Below are 17,695 nucleotides of genomic sequence, written 5' to 3'. Positions count from 1 at the left end.
TTCTGGTCGCCTTTTTCCGCTTCTCATACGGGGTTGATTCTCAGTGAACGCAATAGCTACGTTTCTTATGAGTGCTATGTATGTAGCTCTGCATTCATACCATTTTTTTCTGTTAGTATTCTTTCTGATTTCCAAACCAGTCAAGCCAATTGAAGATGATGTAATATAGATATGGCAAATATTAAATATAGAATATATAGAATATGGAATGTTTATAATAGTTATTTGAAAAATTTGGGAGGTGAATATTATTTTTTAATTGGTACCAGAGATTACATTTTAAAGTAGCTTCAATGTAGTTTAAGCTAATTTTGCTATGTAGCTTGTAGTGTAACTTGCTAGAATTCTCTGATGAGCTTTCATTAGCTCAGCTATAAATTTGGTAGAAAAACTAGGAGCCACGACGACACAAATACAACTTTAAAGTGATTGCCCAACATTATGAGTTTTTTATTTTCAAGAAATGTAACATTTAAGTTAATGTTTGCCTGTGGATCGTACTCTGCACCGCAGAAATGTATATTTAGACATAACTGCTGATGGACTCGCAACATTAATTTTTTAAGGTGTATAATTTTGTCATGTCCCTCATTGAATGCATGACCACAAGACGTTTGCACTTCTATATTTTATCAGCGCAACACTTCTTCTCATAAACAATTCAGGCATTTCATGATATGCCAGTTTCAAACAAAAGCCCCTGTAGGTGTCTAATTAATTAAGAAGTTAGGGGAAACCATCTACCGAATCTGGGATTCACTGGGCTGTGAAGTCTACATGCCCAGGGGTTGTCCAGGCCTGGAGTTAATTAGCTTAAGAGTGCATTTAATAGAAAGCCATTTCAAATGATTCAGCCATGTTATAAAACCCTCAAAACCCTAACCTTTAAAGGCAAATTGTGTATCTGGCATTGGATCAATCTAACACCTGCTGGCAGCTATCCAAGCTTAAATGGCTAAAAAGGAAAGAGCACATGGTGTACTGTGTGTGTCTGTGTGTTGTATCACGATCACTTCTGGCATGACAACACGAGTCGAGCAACTTTCCTGGCTACAGGAAGCATCTAGCTGTACGAATTGGTAAATTATGAGCTTTGAAAGTGATTTTCAATTAGAGTGTCAATGCCTCAAAACAGCAGTACAGAACATTTACAGGGTAAATTCTCAGCAAGGAAACTTCAGAGGCATTCGGGGGTGATCATTAAACACATTCCAGGCTCACATTCACTAAGCTGAAGAATACAAACCATGATCAGCTCAGCATTTTGTCATCACCCATATTAAACATGTAATGATGTATAATGATGCAATGTTTTCCAGTGAGTAATAAAAATAATCTACAGTTTCAAAACAACATTCTCACTATGTCATTTTAGGATATAAATCATAGGGAAGAGTTAAAACTTTAAATAAAATCACTATCAACGTGTTTGTTACACAGTAATCGTTTTATTTTTGCCAATAAAGACATTTTTCAATAAAAGTATTTTATTTGTATTTTGGAGACGTACAACACCAAATGAAAGATACCATACCAAACGCATTGAACAGCACAATACTTCAGAAATAGGTCTGAAAGTCACATACAATTTCTCCAAGACAGTAAAAATGAAACCGGTTTAAAGCAGTATATAAGACAGGTGAGAAAATGACAAGACATTCCCTGGTCCCCTTAATCAAAACATGAGTCAGCATTACTCGGCATTTACAGTCAGTCCACAGAGCCACGCGGACAGCGGAACTAGTTACACCTAAAGCCCAGGCAGGTTGAATCATATGACTGCCTTACATTTAGTCTAATTGGTTCACCTGAGTAGCTTGAGCTATGTGTAGCTGAGTCAAAGGACAAAGGAGTCAATCGAGGCGCACTGTTGTCATACAAGCAGTTTTACAGTGAGGAAATTCAAGGTGGAACTAGTGTTCTTTATTCCGGTGTACTTTACCTTTCCCCTGCAACTGATATTCAATGCATGGCTTTCAAGAGTGGAAGAGGAGGTAGAGATGGCCTTGTTCAGTGCAACTGTAGCAGCAGGTGTATTACCAAGGGGCACCTCTCTGTTTTATTGGCAGTATGACTCAGGGACCATAGTAAGCTCATTCTAGGGTGAGGATAAGGGTTTTCTACCGAAGAACGGGGGACATCTTGGTTCAGTGTTCCCAGTTGGGCGTGCTACTTGAAGGAGGCTCGGACTCTTCTTCCTTTCAGAGGCTGAGGGGGTCTGTAGTTGTTCACCATGCGCTGGCGATCCTCCTCCTCGTCACTGAAATGCAGCATCCGGAACTTTCCCATCTATATGATGGGAGTGATGAAAGAGACACATAAACCAGGGCCATGAAACATTTTTAGCCAATAGATAATTCTCAACTTCCTTACTGATAATTCAGTGTTGCGGAGTGGGACTAGGAACTGTGCTCATGTCCAGGTGGTCATGGATTCGAAATCTGCTGGCCAGCAGAGTGATCATATCCCTGCTTTGCCTCTGTGCAAGGTCCATAAACCAAACTGTGCCAGGGGCACTGGCTGACACTCCCAAACATCTATTCTGTGTATGTTACTTTGGATAAAAGTGTCAGATAAATAAGTAAATGCAATTCTCAGAAATGCCTTATTGATTCTGGGGGTTGGTGACAACAAGACATCCACCAACATGAAACACTTAGCTTTTTTACATAATTAGCAGACAAATTTTGAGAAATATGGTCAGATAGTTCCTGGAGCAACTCAAGGTTAAGGGCTTTGCTCAAGGGCCCAACACTGAAAGCATGCTGCCCATCCTGGGACTTGAACTGATGACCTTCTGATCCCAGCCACAATGTCAAACTGCTGAACCACACACTGCCTCCGGAAAAGCACATGAACGCTCCCTTCAAAGCCAAGATATTCATGACAAAACAAGGAGTGAGATACAGGGATGGCTCATGAGGATTCTCCTTTGTCTAATCTCGTGGGAGAGGTTTTGCACTATCAGAACAGATCTATTTACATTTGGCCTAATTGAGACCTCAAAGTTGGCAGGTTATATTAAAGGGGTATAACCACCAAGAGGAAAAGATCCGACTTAAACAATGCTAATAAATGACTGAAATGTCATCACTGTGTTTAGTACATTCTGGTCTAATGACTTGGAGGGATTCAGAGTAGATGCAACCTATAGTTCAATATCCTAAATATTATATACGCTGTTCTACAAGAGTACCAAATATGAATCAGTTTGCAAGCACGTCTTAAAAAAAAAAAATAGAGGAACATTTTTAGATTTCCTTGGACATGCAAGTATTGTGAAAGCCTTTTAGTCTCTATTGAATATAATCAGTTAGTGAAATAACCGGATTTACACAGTGAACGTGGTATCCTGCGACATTCGGATTAAAATGTATTCTGTTTCATTTAATTAAATGTAATTTGAATATTCTCTTAAGTGTATTGGTATTCATGTTTACATCCCATAAATGCATGAGCCTCTTCTAAAATTACATTTGAGCAAGATACACAGTCATAGCGCTGTGCCTGCAGTCACGAAAGTGTCCCTCAATAGACTCAGGGCTGTTAAGGAACATTTAAAAAACAACATAGAAAGATCTCAGATAGAAAAGGTCTTTGCAATATTTATGGTAGCAACTTGCTAAATACAGTATTCACACCCTTATTCCTGAGGGAAGTCTGCTAATTATAAACAATTACTATTAATTTAAATGTTTCACACTTAGACATGTTATAGTTTTGGTAATTTGTCCTCCATTATGAACCCAAAAGGCTGCAATAAAACCTCAGCTTTAAAAAATGCAAAAAGTTCAGTGATGTCTGCATTTTCTCCGAGCTTGACAGCTGACGTTGAATGTGTATAACTGGGCTCTCCAACAGGCATCCCGCGGCCCCAGGAGAGGTAACCGATTCCACCCCCACACCCGCCAAACTTTAAAATGGTACTGTTCTCCCACCCCACTCCCGTCTCGGCAATTTTTATTATCAGAATTTGTCCCATGGGAAAAAATAATTGGGGAAAGTTACAGTAATTTGCTTTTTTTCTACAAAACTCACAGCTTAGGGGATACATTAAATTCCAAAAGCAGTTTCTAGAATATCCCAAGACAGAAGCTATGGCACTCTGCAGACCAGCCAGCCCTTGACCTGTAATCAACACATGAAGAGCGATCAACCAGCCACAAATGAAGTTGGTATCATGCCATCTAGTGATGCATTTATAGATACTTTATTGATCCCTGTGGGGAAATTGTTTTTACGCCTCCCTCAACTTGCTCTTTGTAGAGTAAGTTGTCTGCGAAGGGCAACCACCTGTTGGGGCACCCAGGGAGCTGGGGGTTAAGGGCCTTGCTCAAGGACCCACAGACGTGCTGAGGCTGGGTTTACACTGCTGCCAGTTAGATGCCTAGTAAGGTGACAGGAAGGGCAGATAGCCCAGCATCCCAACAGCACCTTCCCAACATGTAAATCTTCCAGGGTTGGTTTGGAAGTCCGGATGACAATGTTCCCAGCCCACATTTCCATAACCGGTGTGGTTCAGATTTGGAAAACCACAGAGCCCCTGACCCACCCCTGCTCCACCAACCTGTCTCTCAGACACACGAATGGGCTCCTTCAGGACAATCCAGGTGACGCTCTCATGCAGTGGAGGCGTGGTCAGTGAGCCGGGATACGTCCAGTAGTTCAGGTTTTTGGGCAGGAGGCACCTTGGGTTGAAGTCCTTGAAGTCTACTGAGCTCCCCTGGCATTGATGGAGGGGGGGGGGCAGGAGGAAACAACCTTATATAACTCCTTAGGTCACAAAATGCTCAAGGATGAAGGAAAAAAAAGTGGTAAGACTTTGAGAAGAACCAACTGTAATCATAAAGCAATGAAGGGCATCGTGCTGGAAGTAGAGGATGCAGTGGTGCCAAGGTACATCCTGAATTTTCATACCTTAAATTTGACCATATACAAAGAATCCGTGATGCTGTTCAAAGCCCTGTGTCCATCACCGATCTGCAGAAAACACAGACCTAACAATTTCACACTTTAAAAAAAGAGAATATAATTGGACTGATGTAATAATAAATTCACAGTAGACATTTTGGCTATACAATCAGCAAAGATTCCAGCATAGTTCAATCTTCCATGCTGATGGAGATGAACTGGGCCAACTCACCTCCAAAAAGATGCCAAGCACAGCCAGGCCATCAGGGGCTACGGCCGCCTCGCCAAATGACTTGTACTTGGTAGCATTCCAGTGAACCAGGTGAAGCTATAAATGAAGGAAGCGGAAATCAGGGCGTGGGGCTTAAACGGTAATCCCACTCATACCTGTCTGAACAGCCAAAGACACACTGGCGTGACCTCCAAAGTGTAGCTCTTCTACACAGAGCAAAATGACGGGTTCTGGGGACACGGAAGGGTTGGGCGACACCCCCACCTCAGATGCAAAGGTCTTCCCGCAGATGGTGTGCTCTGAACCGCAGCTGCCTGTCCCACCCCAGTGGAAATGGAACTGCTTCAGCCTATACACCGACTCCAGGGGCCCCCCCCTGATGACTGCCAGGGCAGAGAAGCCAGCTGTCATTCTTTCTACCACGCTGGATATCCCTCTGTAGCACCTTGGCACAGAAAGATCATCTTCCCCCATGCTGGATTTTTAGAAGGGGGCTGGGGGCATCAGTGGATAATGGCAGAATCATAGTAATGGTCGAAAGCAGTAAAATTAGCCACACATTAAATCCCTACCTCATGGAAATGCCGCAGTTTCTCATATTTGCCTAAATTAAATGCCTCATCAAGGGAAGCACATGATCAATGACGGCTCTGGACTCCCAGAACAGCCAGGGGTGAGTTTCCGAAGCGTTCTTAACGCTACGTCGTTCGTTAGTTCTATCTTTTAACACAGAACTTAAGAACGACGTAGCGTTAAGAACGCTTCGGGAAACTCACCCCAGGTTGGTTAAATAATGACCCTTTCATCTGCCACTGAACCTCTGACTGAGCTTCTTGAGCTCTTACAGAAGCATTTACTTAAGTCAAACTCTATTGTCAAGCAATTTACTAAGATTAACTCGCATTCCTTTTTGGAGCCAATACCACTGGATATGAAAATGCTTCAGCAGGCTGGTTTTGAGAGTTCCGGTGGGTGATTTCAGTTACTCAAACATGCAAATAATTTCTAACCAGATGCTTATGGATTATACAAATTAAATGTAATTTCCGGTACTTTAAAAATACCTCAAATCTACAAACAGAAACACTGCAGCACTAATCAGTTTTTACACCAATTTTAACCTACGAGGCAGAATACAGTATGGATTAGTATTGCGCAAATATTAGCGTTTTCAATAAAAATAAATAGTAGACCTATACAAAGAAGATAAAAAAATAAGGCATATGATATAAAGCAGTACTAGTGTGTCAAGCTGACATGTATTTACAAAGACCTTACATATTTCTCTACTGACTGCATTGTGGTCCAAAAACCTCCACCCAGGAAGAATTAAGGCAAATATAGATGAGATCAGAATTTTCACATTATCTGCGTCAGCTAACACAATGATACTTAGGCGTGTATTATAATTGCTTCGCCTCTGGAAACGTTACCGGCTCTGCCATCTTCATCATCAAACTCGACGACCACAGAGTGGCCGTTGTTGGAGATGCTGAGGGACATGCAGGTGTCATAGACCAGCGTGATGGGGGGCAAACTGGGGTCAAACTGCGCCTCGCTGGGGACGATGTCGATGGGGGACTGCCGATTGCCCTGCGCGATGGGGTAGTCTCTATGCCAGGCGGAAGGACCTGGGAAATAAAAGCCTGGCGAATTATTATTTTTTAACAGTTCAAATGTATCGCGCGAAAATGCTCTAAAATAAACTGGGCTGAATGAGTTTACATAGCTGATCTCTATTGGTGTATCTTTGCTCATGTTAAAAAATAAAAATAAGCCGTTAGCGTTCATCCAACTTGACAACACGTTCAAATGACGACCAAAGTGACTGTTCATACCTAACAGGGAAGTAACGCAAATTTAATTATTATATGAAACAAAGCAAAACTGTAGCAACATTTAATTACTCTAATCGTTAAGAACAAATACGTCAGAGGAAAGTAATATCACTTGACAAATAGACACTTAAACCTCAATAAAACAGGTTCCTTAAATTATAAAGTAGTTGATATGTACTGCAAATATCCCCTTATGAAAATGGGTTAATCTAGCATTAAATGAACCTAACTCAGGAACAAGTGAGGCTGAAAGATTTAACATAGAAGCTGTTGCGTTAACATTTCAACCTATTAGTCCATAGAGCCGCCCCCCACCAAAAAATAAATAAATATGTGTAGTGAGATGTTAACCAGTAATTAAAATTAAGTAAAAAATAATAATAGAAGACTGATGGGATAAATAACTTCGGAAAAAGTCCTTGAGGATCATTGAGGAAGCGCGTCAGTTCAGCGCACCGACTCCAGCCTGCACGCCGACTGACCTACAGACGGTCGCACTCACCGTTTTCCTCGCCGTATCCCCACTGATGGCCAGTCATTGCGAAAAACCCAGCCTAACAAATTAACACACGGGTCCGGCCGGGACTGGAAACGCTGGGTTGTGATGCAAGATCCTAAACAAGCATCAGAACAACAGTGCGAATGCTGGAGTTGTGGGAGGTATTACGGCAGTTTTTTTGGAGGTACCGTAAAAGGTCAAGTTCGAGGTAAGTTGGGGATAGATAAGCGCGGAAAAGCTGAAATTGGGTAGTATAGTGATCCCGCGTCTTAACTCCGCCCCATCCATTAACCTTGGGGCCATCAGCCGGGAAACACCGCATTTATACTGCTAAATGTTACTTATTTTGAGTTTTGTAGACTAATGGTATTTTCGGCTGAAGAAAGGTACTGTAGCTTTTGCTATCAAAGAAATTCAAGTGTAAAAGTTATTTTAACGTGCTACAAGTTAGGCGTGGAAAAGGTGATAATTAAATTAATCCTACATAGTACAATCCACTGCAGTAATTTATCTACTAGTCTGTTGTAATTAAAATGACATTTTGTGATTTTATATAGGCCTAACGTCCAATCCAGTCTAATACAAATGGACTGTAAAATAAGCTACATGAGAATAGTTTTACAGGGCAATATTAGGCTATTTCTTAAAGGAAGACCTTTATAAAGTTCATAGTGGAGTAAATTAAGGCTTCAAGATTAAGAGGTTAGTAGTTGTTGACGAAAATCTGTTTAGTCCCTGATAAAACTATTTTTCGTATTTTTTCCCCCCCTAAAACCCAACCTGTTACTAACGCACATCTTTCTTTACCACGAACAGTACACATAATCTCCCCAAGTGGTAATGTTAGCTTTATATCGGATATCTGTGCTTGGCAGTTGGTCAAGGTGGAACGCGGGCAGGTAACTTGGCAAAGAAATTGCCGTTAGATTGATCAATGATTATAACTAAGACCTACGATTATTTAAAGCTTTGTCAAAGCTCTATAATTCTTTATATTGACGTAAAATGTTTACTGAAACATATTTAGGGTTTTTTTTTTGGGGGGGGGGGGGGGGGTGGTGAATTTCATGCCATATTATGTATTTTGTACCACATTTATGGGAAAAATTTTTTTGTTGGTGTATTGAATTTGAAATGGAAGATCGCTTTAGTTCTTGAAACGTGTGCAAAGGATCAGTGTATTCTAGTGTTGCTGAGTATCCTCCACTTTAAAACTGTATACTTGTAGTTGGGAGGTCTCGGTTTTCAGGTTTTCTAGACGAGATCTCACATGAATTATAAGCAGTAAGTTTGGCCGCTGTTGCATTTGCTGCGTATGTTTCATTCCTACCCGAACAACTATGAAAGCTGTCATTCCGTACAGCAATAAATTTGTCGCCTAAGATAACTCAAATTTGTATAGAAAAAAATACATGTAAATACCAACTTATCTCCATAAACGTTTTTGTCATTTTAATGGGAAGAGTAAAATGCTATAATAGGTCTAACTAATTATTAAAGAGTAATTACATTTACAATATCTGTGTGAACTAATTTTAACAATGTGTGGTAGTTTTATTTGGAACTTCTGACACGAATGTACGGACATTTGCCTGACGTCTGAGTAACGTCTAAAAAACAGACAAGTCCTATTCTGCAACTTATCCTGCTTGGGTCGTAGCAATTAGATAAACGGGTATCTTGTTGCATTTTCGACCACGGTCTCGTATTCGTATGCCAGTACACTAGGGGGCGATATGAAACATCTAGTCGATTATCGATGGCGATTGACCATCGAAGAAGAGAAAGACGTTCCGGCTGCGTTGCGCGATCACTCCGCCTGCTGGTCAAACTCTGCGTCTCAAGTACAGCATTACCTGGTCTAGTTGCTATATGTTGAAACCGCCAGCTTTATCGCCACAGGAAGTCGACTAACATCGCAGTCCGCGCCGCAGCCATGGCCGACGGCTCTAAAGGGAAATCAACGAAGGAGCAGAAATATGACAGGCAGCTCAGGTGCTGGGGCCGGGGCTGCTGCGCTCGTGAGGATGGCGATGGGCCTGCCCACCGATCACCGCTAACTAGCTCAGTCATACATGCAGGAAACCGGTTACCCGGTTGTTAGAACTGGCACATGCGTGTCACCTATTATATGAGTGTTTTTATTTACTAAGTGAAAGTACCTGTTTTTGTATTCGCATTGGAATTTGTTCACGTCTGTATAAATTGTCCAATGACCATGGTCGTGATGTTTAGAAATTCCGGGAACTATAGCAGATTGTGAACCTTGTGTTACTGATATAACTTTGGTAATACATTTATGAGAAGGAGAAGCCTTACTGGCCAACGCAACGGGCTTTGACTGTCGTAGTTGTATTAGTGTAGCATGGTAATGTGGTTGTCATCGTTGGTGAAGGAGAACTTGAGATTCTGTCACTTCTGTACGAATCTGCCTTTACTTTTTCCCCTCCAGATTGTGGGGGGATCACGGGCAAGATGCCCTGGAGAATGCACATGTGTGTGTGATCAATGCCACTGCCACGGGAACAGAATTACTCAAGAATTTGGTGCTGCCAGGTAAAACTGTTCTATTAAGCAAAACATCAAGTCACCTGATATTTCAAGATTTCAAATCTTTGCACATGTACCTTTGCTGGCGTAGGTACATCTCCAATCATTTTGCACTCATCCCAACCAGCTGGGTCCATTTTTTCAGTCCAATTTTTTAGTGCTTGTATTTTCTTTTTCTTTTCTTTTTAGGTATTGGTGCATTTACCATTGTAGATGGTCATAAAGCTTCGGGAGAGGATGTGGGAAACAAGTGAGCATTAACATTGTATTTTAGATTTTCTTACAATAATAATTTTTATAATAATAAATATCATGTCATGCATTGGTGTGCTTATTGTATTTTAGCTAGGTATTGTGTCCCCTTGTTGCATTGCACCAAAATAACATGCATTTTTCAACTTGCAGCTTTTTTCTAAGTATTGATAGCATTGGGAAGGTGAGTGGTAATTAGTTATTAATACTGCATATCAGCCTTTCGGCACTCTCAGCTCCCCACAGAGAGAGAGATTACCGCTGTCGTTTTTCCTTAGAGTCGTGCTCAGGCTGCCACAGAGCTGCTTCAGGAGCTGAACAGCGACGTCTCTGGCAACTTCGTAGAGGAGGTCAGTGGTCTCTGTCCCTCTTGGTCCATTCCATGCTCTAATTTTCCTCTGCTTCTTGTAGACTAATTTGCTATAGGCTGACATTCTTGGTAGGGCAGTGGTCTAAGACATACGTAGTCAATTATGATGCCTTCTACCCCCCAAACCTAACCCTAACATTAGCCCCCCTCCCCAATCAGCATAATATAATGAGATTTCCTTGATTACTTTCTTGTAAAAGTAGTTCTCCATAAAAAAGGTTGGAGACCACTATGAGCACCTTTCCACTGCACCAGATACCGTACATTTAGTACAGTACTTCAAGGTGATGGTTTTCCACTGGTGTAAAAACTGGTACCGGCACTGAATGATCACAACATGAGGCAGGGTATTTCGTACTGAATTTGAATTTCTATCTGGTCTTTGTGCTGTGAATGATGTGACAAAAATGTACTCATTTTTCTGGTTGGTTGTTTTAGACTCCAGACAAGCTCCTGGACAATGACCCTGAGTTCTTCCACAGATTCAGCTTGGTCATTGGAGTCCAACTGGAGGAGAGGTAATGCAGCGAAAGCTAGTGTTTGATGTAAAAGTATATATTTTCAAAGGCTCAAATGAGGGATGCGTATGTATGATTTTTGTGTTTCTATACATTAAATGACGGTACCACGATTTGGGCATTATGATGGATTTAAAATATGCGATTTATGCACTGGCTTCCCAAGAGGACTTGTCAATTGTCTTGTACCTGTGGGTTGGTGCTTTGAATAAATGTGCCTTATAAATACACGTGGTGGCATTGTCTGTGCAGCACATGCCTGAGACTGGGTGCGGTGCTGTGGAACGCTGGAGTTCCCTTTCTGGCATGCAGGACATACGGACTCGTGGGGTACATGAGGCTGGCAGTAAGAGAACACACAGGTGAGCACGGATAAGGTAATGTTCCTCAGACTGGTCCTTGGGGAACCCCGGACCATCCATGTTTTAGGAGTGGGCAGGGAGCAATAATGTAGACCAGAGGTAAGCAGCCCTGATCTTGCAGTGCTGGTACCCAGCGGGTTTTCTGTCCTATCTGATGAGTTACTATCTGACTGAGATCAGGTGTGGCTCATCAGAGACCAGGTAGGATGGAAAACCTGCTGGGTATGGGCACTGCAGGATCAGGGCTGCCTACCCCTGATGTAGACTGTCTGGCAGGGAGGTAGGAAGGAGCCAAAATGTGGACTGTCTGGGGGTCTTTGAGGAATGGGTTGAGAAACGCTGGGAAGAGGTGCACTGCAGGCTTCTGATGGGTGCATGGGGTTCATTCAGGTTATTCAGATTACAGCTTGTGTTGCATGTCAGCGGCTTTGGTGTGATAAGATATGGCGGTTAAGAGACTGGCAAAAATGCCGCATGTTCAAAACCAGGAAGGGGAATCAGAATCGGAAAGCTGTAATCGTTTGTGATTACAGTCTGCACAGTAAAGAACGACACAAAAAGTCGTTCAGAGAATGTTATTTAAAAAGGGTCGGTATAATAAGCTGGAGCTTCAACCTGTACCTTCAGTACCTGTAGCTCAACAAGTAGAGCATTACACTAACAATGGAAAGGGTGTGGGTTCATATGCCAGGGAACGCATGCATCCTTCCTTTACTGTATGTTGGTTTAGATAAAAACGTCAGATGAATGAATATCAATGTTCTCTGAACTCAAAAGGTATTTTTTTTTTATCTTGTTGTCATGTGTCTAATCCAGCTGCTGCTTGTTTTTCCCCCAAATAGTGATAGAATCGCATCCAGATAATGCGCTGGAAGACCTGAGGCTTGACCAACCATTTGCAGAGCTGAAGAATCATGTCCAGTCTTACAATCTAGACAATATGGAGAAAAAGGTTGGTTAGTTTTTCTAAGTCATTGTTGAGAGACTAGTAGCTGAACTGCTCGGAGGGAAAACCATATGTAGCATTTCTCATTTTTATATTTATTTTGACGTTTGCCAGCACCGCGGTCGATAGTCATGTGGACTTTTAGGTGAACTGGTGTTTCTAATTTTCCTTCATATGTGAGTGCATTCCCTGCAATGGGGTGACATCCTGTCCAGGGTGTCACCATGCTGTCCCCTGTGCCAAAACACCATGCCCTCTGGATAACTGACGATGGATGAATTTTGAGATTATTAAATGTTTCCTGCACTAATTAAAACCTTGCAATATTGTCTGAAATAGTACATTTAGTACATTTTTCTTACAGCCACTAACCTTTTTCCTTTCTTCTTGCATACAGCACCATAGTCATACACCATGGATCATTATTGTTGCCAAGTACCTAGAAAAGTGGTACAATGAGGTAAAAGCACAGTTTCTTTTGTTTTTTTTTTGCTCATTTGTTGTGTAGCTTTTGAGTAAAATGTACGTGATGTGCATTTTTATATCGTAGCACAATTTTCAGTTACCGAAGAATTACAAAGAGAAGGAGTCATTCCGAGAGCTCATCCGGAATGGTAGGAGCCTTAAAAAGCTGAGCTTCATAACCTTACTGCGGTGTTTCCCATCCCAGCCCTTGGGGACCCACAGACGGTCCACATTTTTGCTCCCTCCCAGTTCCCTGCTACTGGGAGATGGGAGGGAGCGAAAATGTGGACTGAATGTGGGTTCCCAAGGACCGCATTGGGAATCACTGCCTTACTCATTTAATGTTTTCTTCCCATATCTTAGTGCTGTTTCATATTTTATTCTTCTGCATGCCCAGTGTTGTACTTGATAGGTATCCTGCTGCCCCTCATGTAACCTGATTTCATGTTATTTGTATCACTTCAGGCATTTTGCAGAATGAGAATGGAGTTCCCGAGGATGAGGAGAACTTTGAAGAGGCGATAAAGAATGTCAACACTGCCCTTAACCCAACAAAGGTCAGAATCCTTACATTGGCCATAATCCTTTAATCATATGAGCTTCGACGATGATACCAGGGTTACAATACCTGGTGTCTTTAAAGTTGTGATGTAAATCAGAATTTATTCTTGATTGTTACACGGGACATGATGGTGGTGCAGGGCACGTGTATGGAGTATGCATGGGTTCCCTCTAGGTGGATAGGGGTGTCTGCATTTTCCTTTGTGCGTGTGCGTGTGTGCGTGTGTGCGTGTGTGTGTGTGTGTGTCCCTTCTCATCCATGGTGTACCCTTCTTCATGCTCTGCGAATACTTGGATAGGTTCCTGGCCCCAGGCTTGCCGTCACCCTGTACTGAAGCAGTTACTGTCGAAGATGCATGGATGGATGTTTACAGAGTAAATTCCTTGCTGTTGTATGTCTGTCTGTGATTATTTCCCCCTGTTTTTATTTTAATGATGTTCTTGATGAAGCTTATGTGAGAGATGTTAACCTTTTCACCTTTTTAGCTCTCTGTGTAGTCTGTCGACCAGCTGCATGGTCCACACCCTGGGAGGAGTTGGAGAAACGCTGGTTTGATGGTACTAATTTTTTCCCTACACAGATTTCACGTCTGGTACAGGAGATCTTTGATGGAGAAGAATGCAAGAACATTACATCTCAGGTAAAGATGGCCATGTTTACTAGCATTTACTTAATTAGCAACATTGATACAGTGAGAAAAGGCATTATGGCATTTTTGGACGCACAGCACGCTGGTAATTGTTGACTTAAAGGGTCGAAAGCAGTTTTATTATTAAGAAAACAGTCTTGGGGCTATTAGGCTGTAATGTCAGGTCTCTGGAGAAACCCTGATGATAGAGAGGTCTAACCAAAAACGTATATCCAGCCATATAAACTAGATTAAAGAGTAAAAAGCTTGGCGTCTGAGATACAGCTGTGTGAAACGCACTCGTTTAACACTGACTTTGTTTCTTATTGAAGATGTTTCCTATGTGTCACTTTGCCCCACAGACGCCAGCCTTCTGGATAATGGCGAGGGCGGTGAAGGAGTTTGTGGAGAGTGAGGGCGGGGGGAACCTGCCCGTCCGTGGCACTATTCCTGACATGATCGCTGACTCTGAGAAGTTCATCAACCTCCAGAACGTGTAGGGGAACATATCTGTGTGTGTGTGTGTGTGTGTGTGTGTGTGTCTGGTATGATTATATTATGTTATGGGGACCAAATGTCTCCACAGTGTGTTAAAAACCTGCTATTCTGACGTTTTGGGGACCATTTTTTTCGGTCCCCACTAGGGGAAACTCAGTTTTATAAAAAATTTGTGACTACAATCAAAAAACTAAAAATGCTGGAAGTGTCGTGTTTTGTTTGGTTACTTATGGTTAAGGTTAGGGCTGGGTAGGGGTACATGTCATGGTTGTAATTTGTTTTTTTCCCATAGAAATGAATTGATGGTCACCACAGAGATATGAATACAAATGTGTGTGTATGTGTATTTATATTATTTTAAATACACACACACACACACACACACACACACACACACACACACACAAACTACTACACAGTGTGCATATTAATTAGGAATAAAGACATGCATTTGCCTAAAATGGCATTGACACCAATCTCAGTTTAATACTTTTTCTCTATGTGAAATGCACAATTTAATTTCAGTCCATTATTTAGTATTTGGAAACAGTATTATGCTGCAGGTAAGAATGTCCCTAATTCGTTTTTAGTGATTTTTTTTCCCCCTTTCAGTTACAGAGAAAAAGCAATGCAAGACGCTTTGCTGGTGGCCAAACATGTGGAGTCTCTCCTACAGTCTGTTGGAAAGGTACATGTCATACTCCTGTTTTTTTTTACCATAGCAGAAGACAGGATTCATTTTAGGTGTTTAACAATCGTGAGGAATATATGAACGTATGGCTTTGCACTGCATGCGGTTATTATTGTTTCCAGTTGCTACCTTTGATTGTTTTTGTTCTTTCTCTCCATTCCTCTCATAGCCTCCAGAGAGCATCACTGAGCCAGACATTAAACTCTTCTGTAAGTTTATTTTGTGCCAAATGTCTTTGAAAGGGAAATGCTGATTCAAGTTATGGAGACAGATTTACAAGATCTTTAGTCTCCCGTTTATATTTATTATGACAATTCTTCACACACTTAGTCGGTGGTTCTAAATAAGCAGATTGAAAACTTTCTGTGATCGCACAAATTTAAGTTTTAATACCAACGGTGGGTGGAATCATCCAGCACTGTCAAAGACTGTTTTCATCCAGTTGGTTACCTTATTTAATTCCCAATAATTGGTTTAAACCAACAACTTATTGATACTGTGGGATAAACCCATCCAGTATGATTTTTGGAAGCCAGTGTTGAGTGGATAGTATAGTGTGTAGATGTGTGGTATCAGACATTATTTCATGATGCGTGTTTCCATTTGCTTAAAGGTAAAAATGCTGCTTTTCTGAGAGTGGTGCACTGCAGGTCCCTGGCAGACGAGTACAGCGTAGAGTCTTTGAACAAGGACGAGATCAGTAAGCGAATGGCGTGCCTTTGAAAGCAGGAGACAGGGGTAGCTCCTGGCTCGAAGTGCTTTGTGTTTAACCAAATCAACAACATTGATTCACGCAGCCTCCTGTATGGACAGTCCCGACTGCGAGATGGTTCTCTACCTCATGCTGCGCTCCATTGATCGCTTTCATCAGCAACACTCCCGTTACCCAGGTAACACCGTTTGACACAGCCACCTAGATTCTGAGACAAAATGGCTTCCATTGTTTTGAAACAATGTCCTTATGTGCCTTTGAAACCAGTGTTCTGAAGGTTTGCCCTTATATTCATATGATTATGACATTGCAGAGAGAAACTGTTTACATCCTGCTGCCTTACATCTATCATGCTTTGGATTGTCCTGGATAGCTTGACTTTAGAAGCCACTGAATTCTTAACTTTATTGTAGTTATTTTGTGTTCTTTCTTCCCCTCTGTAACTATGCCGCTGTCTTCTGGGCAAATCAAATGTCTGGTCAGTATTAATTGATTCAGAACATGGACGTTTCCGTCCTAGGTGTCTACAATTATCAGGTTGAAGAAGACATTGGCAAATTGAAGCTGTGTGTCAACAGCCTTCTTCAAGAATATGGCTTGAATGTAAACGTCAAGGATGATTACATTCATGAATTGTAAGTATCCAAGATCAGAGGATGCAAATTGTTTTATTGATTTTGTGTACAGAAAGCAGTTCTCTTGTCTATACAAAACAAATACACTGTCAGAAAAAAAGAGTACCAATTTGTACCTTTGCTTGTCACTGAGACTGTACCGTTAAGGGTCTGTCAGTTGTACCCTAGCTGTAGGTAAACATACCTTTTAGTCTAAATTAAGGTACAGAAAAGGACTATGGAGAACATCCCCAAGGTAAAAACAACACTATTGTACCCCCAATACTACAAAAAAAACTGTATCTTAAAAGATACAATTACCTTCAACTAGGGTACAGTTGGCAGACCCTTGAGGGTTCAGCCCCAGTGACAAGCAAAGGTACAAATTCATACTTTTTTTCTGATGGTGTATACTGAGTCTAGCCAAAATATAAATAATTTTGATGGCTTCCCTGCATGAGTAACTTAGTAATAAGAAACTAAATAAGTGAGGCTTTATTAATATATTTTTGACCATGTTTTACAGCTGTCGCTATGGTGCCAGTGAACCACACACAGTAGCATCCTTTCTGGGAGGTGAGATAAACCATTTGTTAGTGACGAACATGGTATTGGTCTCATTCACAGCTTCCATTTAAAGAGAACTTTAGGGGATAAAATAAATATAATGAGAATTTCTGCTTCAAAGTACTTGTTCTTTTTCTGTTTTTAGGGTGTGCTGCTCAAGAGGCCATCAAAATCATCACCCACCAGTTTGTACCGTTCAACAATACGTTTATCTACAATGCGATGTCCCAGACATCAGCCACTTTCCAGCTCTGAAATAAAATGGTTCTTCTTCCTTTGTGTTACTTTATGCTATACTGTAGACTATTAAATTAAAACTAAACCCCGAATCTTTGTGCATTTTTTTTTGCCAAGTTTATTTATAATTGTGACTTTAAGCCATTCATAATTCATATCGTCCTTATTAGTGTATTGACTTGTGGAGTTTGCATATCCCCCCTGGGTTTGATAGGTTTCCAATTGCATTTAGGTGGATTGCTG

General features: G+C 41.3%; 2 protein-coding genes across 8 annotated transcripts; one reads left to right on the top strand and one right to left on the bottom strand.

The window, feature by feature from the left end:
- Window positions 1–1,428: 1,428 nt before the first annotated feature.
- ca7 (carbonic anhydrase VII) lies at window positions 1,429–7,592 on the bottom strand. The gene is made up of 7 exons (XM_023790890.2): window positions 7,484–7,592; window positions 6,577–6,774; window positions 5,408–5,526; window positions 5,144–5,239; window positions 4,918–4,980; window positions 4,568–4,723; window positions 1,429–2,289 (listed from the first exon to the last, which is right to left on the bottom strand). Exons 1-7 carry the CDS (start codon window positions 7,518–7,520, stop codon window positions 2,170–2,172), a joined length of 789 nt encoding a protein of 262 aa, XP_023646658.1. The 5' UTR covers window positions 7,521–7,592; the 3' UTR covers window positions 1,429–2,169.
- On the top strand, window positions 7,559–17,544 carry nae1 (nedd8 activating enzyme E1 subunit 1). 7 transcript variants are annotated; one of them, XM_023790882.2, is made up of 21 exons: window positions 7,559–7,688; window positions 9,383–9,475; window positions 9,933–10,036; window positions 10,220–10,280; window positions 10,436–10,466; window positions 10,561–10,632; window positions 11,091–11,170; window positions 11,423–11,532; window positions 12,375–12,484; window positions 12,876–12,938; window positions 13,029–13,092; window positions 13,409–13,500; window positions 14,086–14,145; window positions 14,496–14,629; window positions 15,244–15,319; window positions 15,492–15,531; window positions 15,936–16,022; window positions 16,120–16,212; window positions 16,555–16,669; window positions 17,175–17,224; window positions 17,361–17,544. In XM_023790882.2, the coding sequence occupies exons 1-21, from the start codon at window positions 7,624–7,626 to the stop codon at window positions 17,468–17,470; spliced, it is 1,710 nt and encodes a 569-aa protein (XP_023646650.2). In that variant the 5' UTR covers window positions 7,559–7,623; the 3' UTR covers window positions 17,471–17,544. The 7 variants fall into 7 exon arrangements, with proteins under 7 accessions (XP_023646650.2, XP_023646654.2, XP_023646656.2 ...); XM_023790884.2 differs by lacking the exon at window positions 7,559–7,688 and adding an exon at window positions 7,763–7,866; XM_023790883.2 differs by lacking the exon at window positions 7,559–7,688 and adding an exon at window positions 8,306–8,379.
- The last annotated feature ends 151 nt before the right edge of the window (window positions 17,545–17,695 follow it).

The sequence above is a fragment of the Paramormyrops kingsleyae genome, chromosome 11, assembly GCF_048594095.1.
Source record: "Paramormyrops kingsleyae isolate MSU_618 chromosome 11, PKINGS_0.4, whole genome shotgun sequence".
Lineage (NCBI taxonomy): Eukaryota > Metazoa > Chordata > Actinopteri > Osteoglossiformes > Mormyridae > Paramormyrops > Paramormyrops kingsleyae.
This window is presented reverse-complemented; position numbering and strand designations above follow the sequence as displayed.

Excerpts from the sequence above, each read along its gene's own strand:
- ca7 (XM_023790890.2), bottom strand. The coding sequence starts at position 7,520 with ATGACTGGCCATCAGTGGGGATACGGCGAGGAAAACG. Across the intron at positions 6,775-7,483 it reads GGGATACGGCGAGGAAAACG|GTCCTTCCGCCTGGCATAGA; the intron begins GTGAGTGCGACC and ends TTTATTTCCCAG. Across the intron at positions 5,527-6,576 it reads TGATGAAGATGGCAGAGCCG|TCATCAGGGGGGGGCCCCTG; the intron begins GTAACGTTTCCA and ends CTGCCCTGGCAG.
- nae1 (XM_023790882.2), top strand. The coding sequence starts at position 7,624 with ATGCTGGAGTTGTGGGAGGTATTACGGCAGTTTTTTTGGAGGTACCGT. Across the intron at positions 10,467-10,560 it reads GTATTGATAGCATTGGGAAG|AGTCGTGCTCAGGCTGCCAC; the intron begins GTGAGTGGTAAT and ends GTTTTTCCTTAG. Across the intron at positions 12,939-13,028 it reads TAGAAAAGTGGTACAATGAG|CACAATTTTCAGTTACCGAA; the intron begins GTAAAAGCACAG and ends TTTATATCGTAG.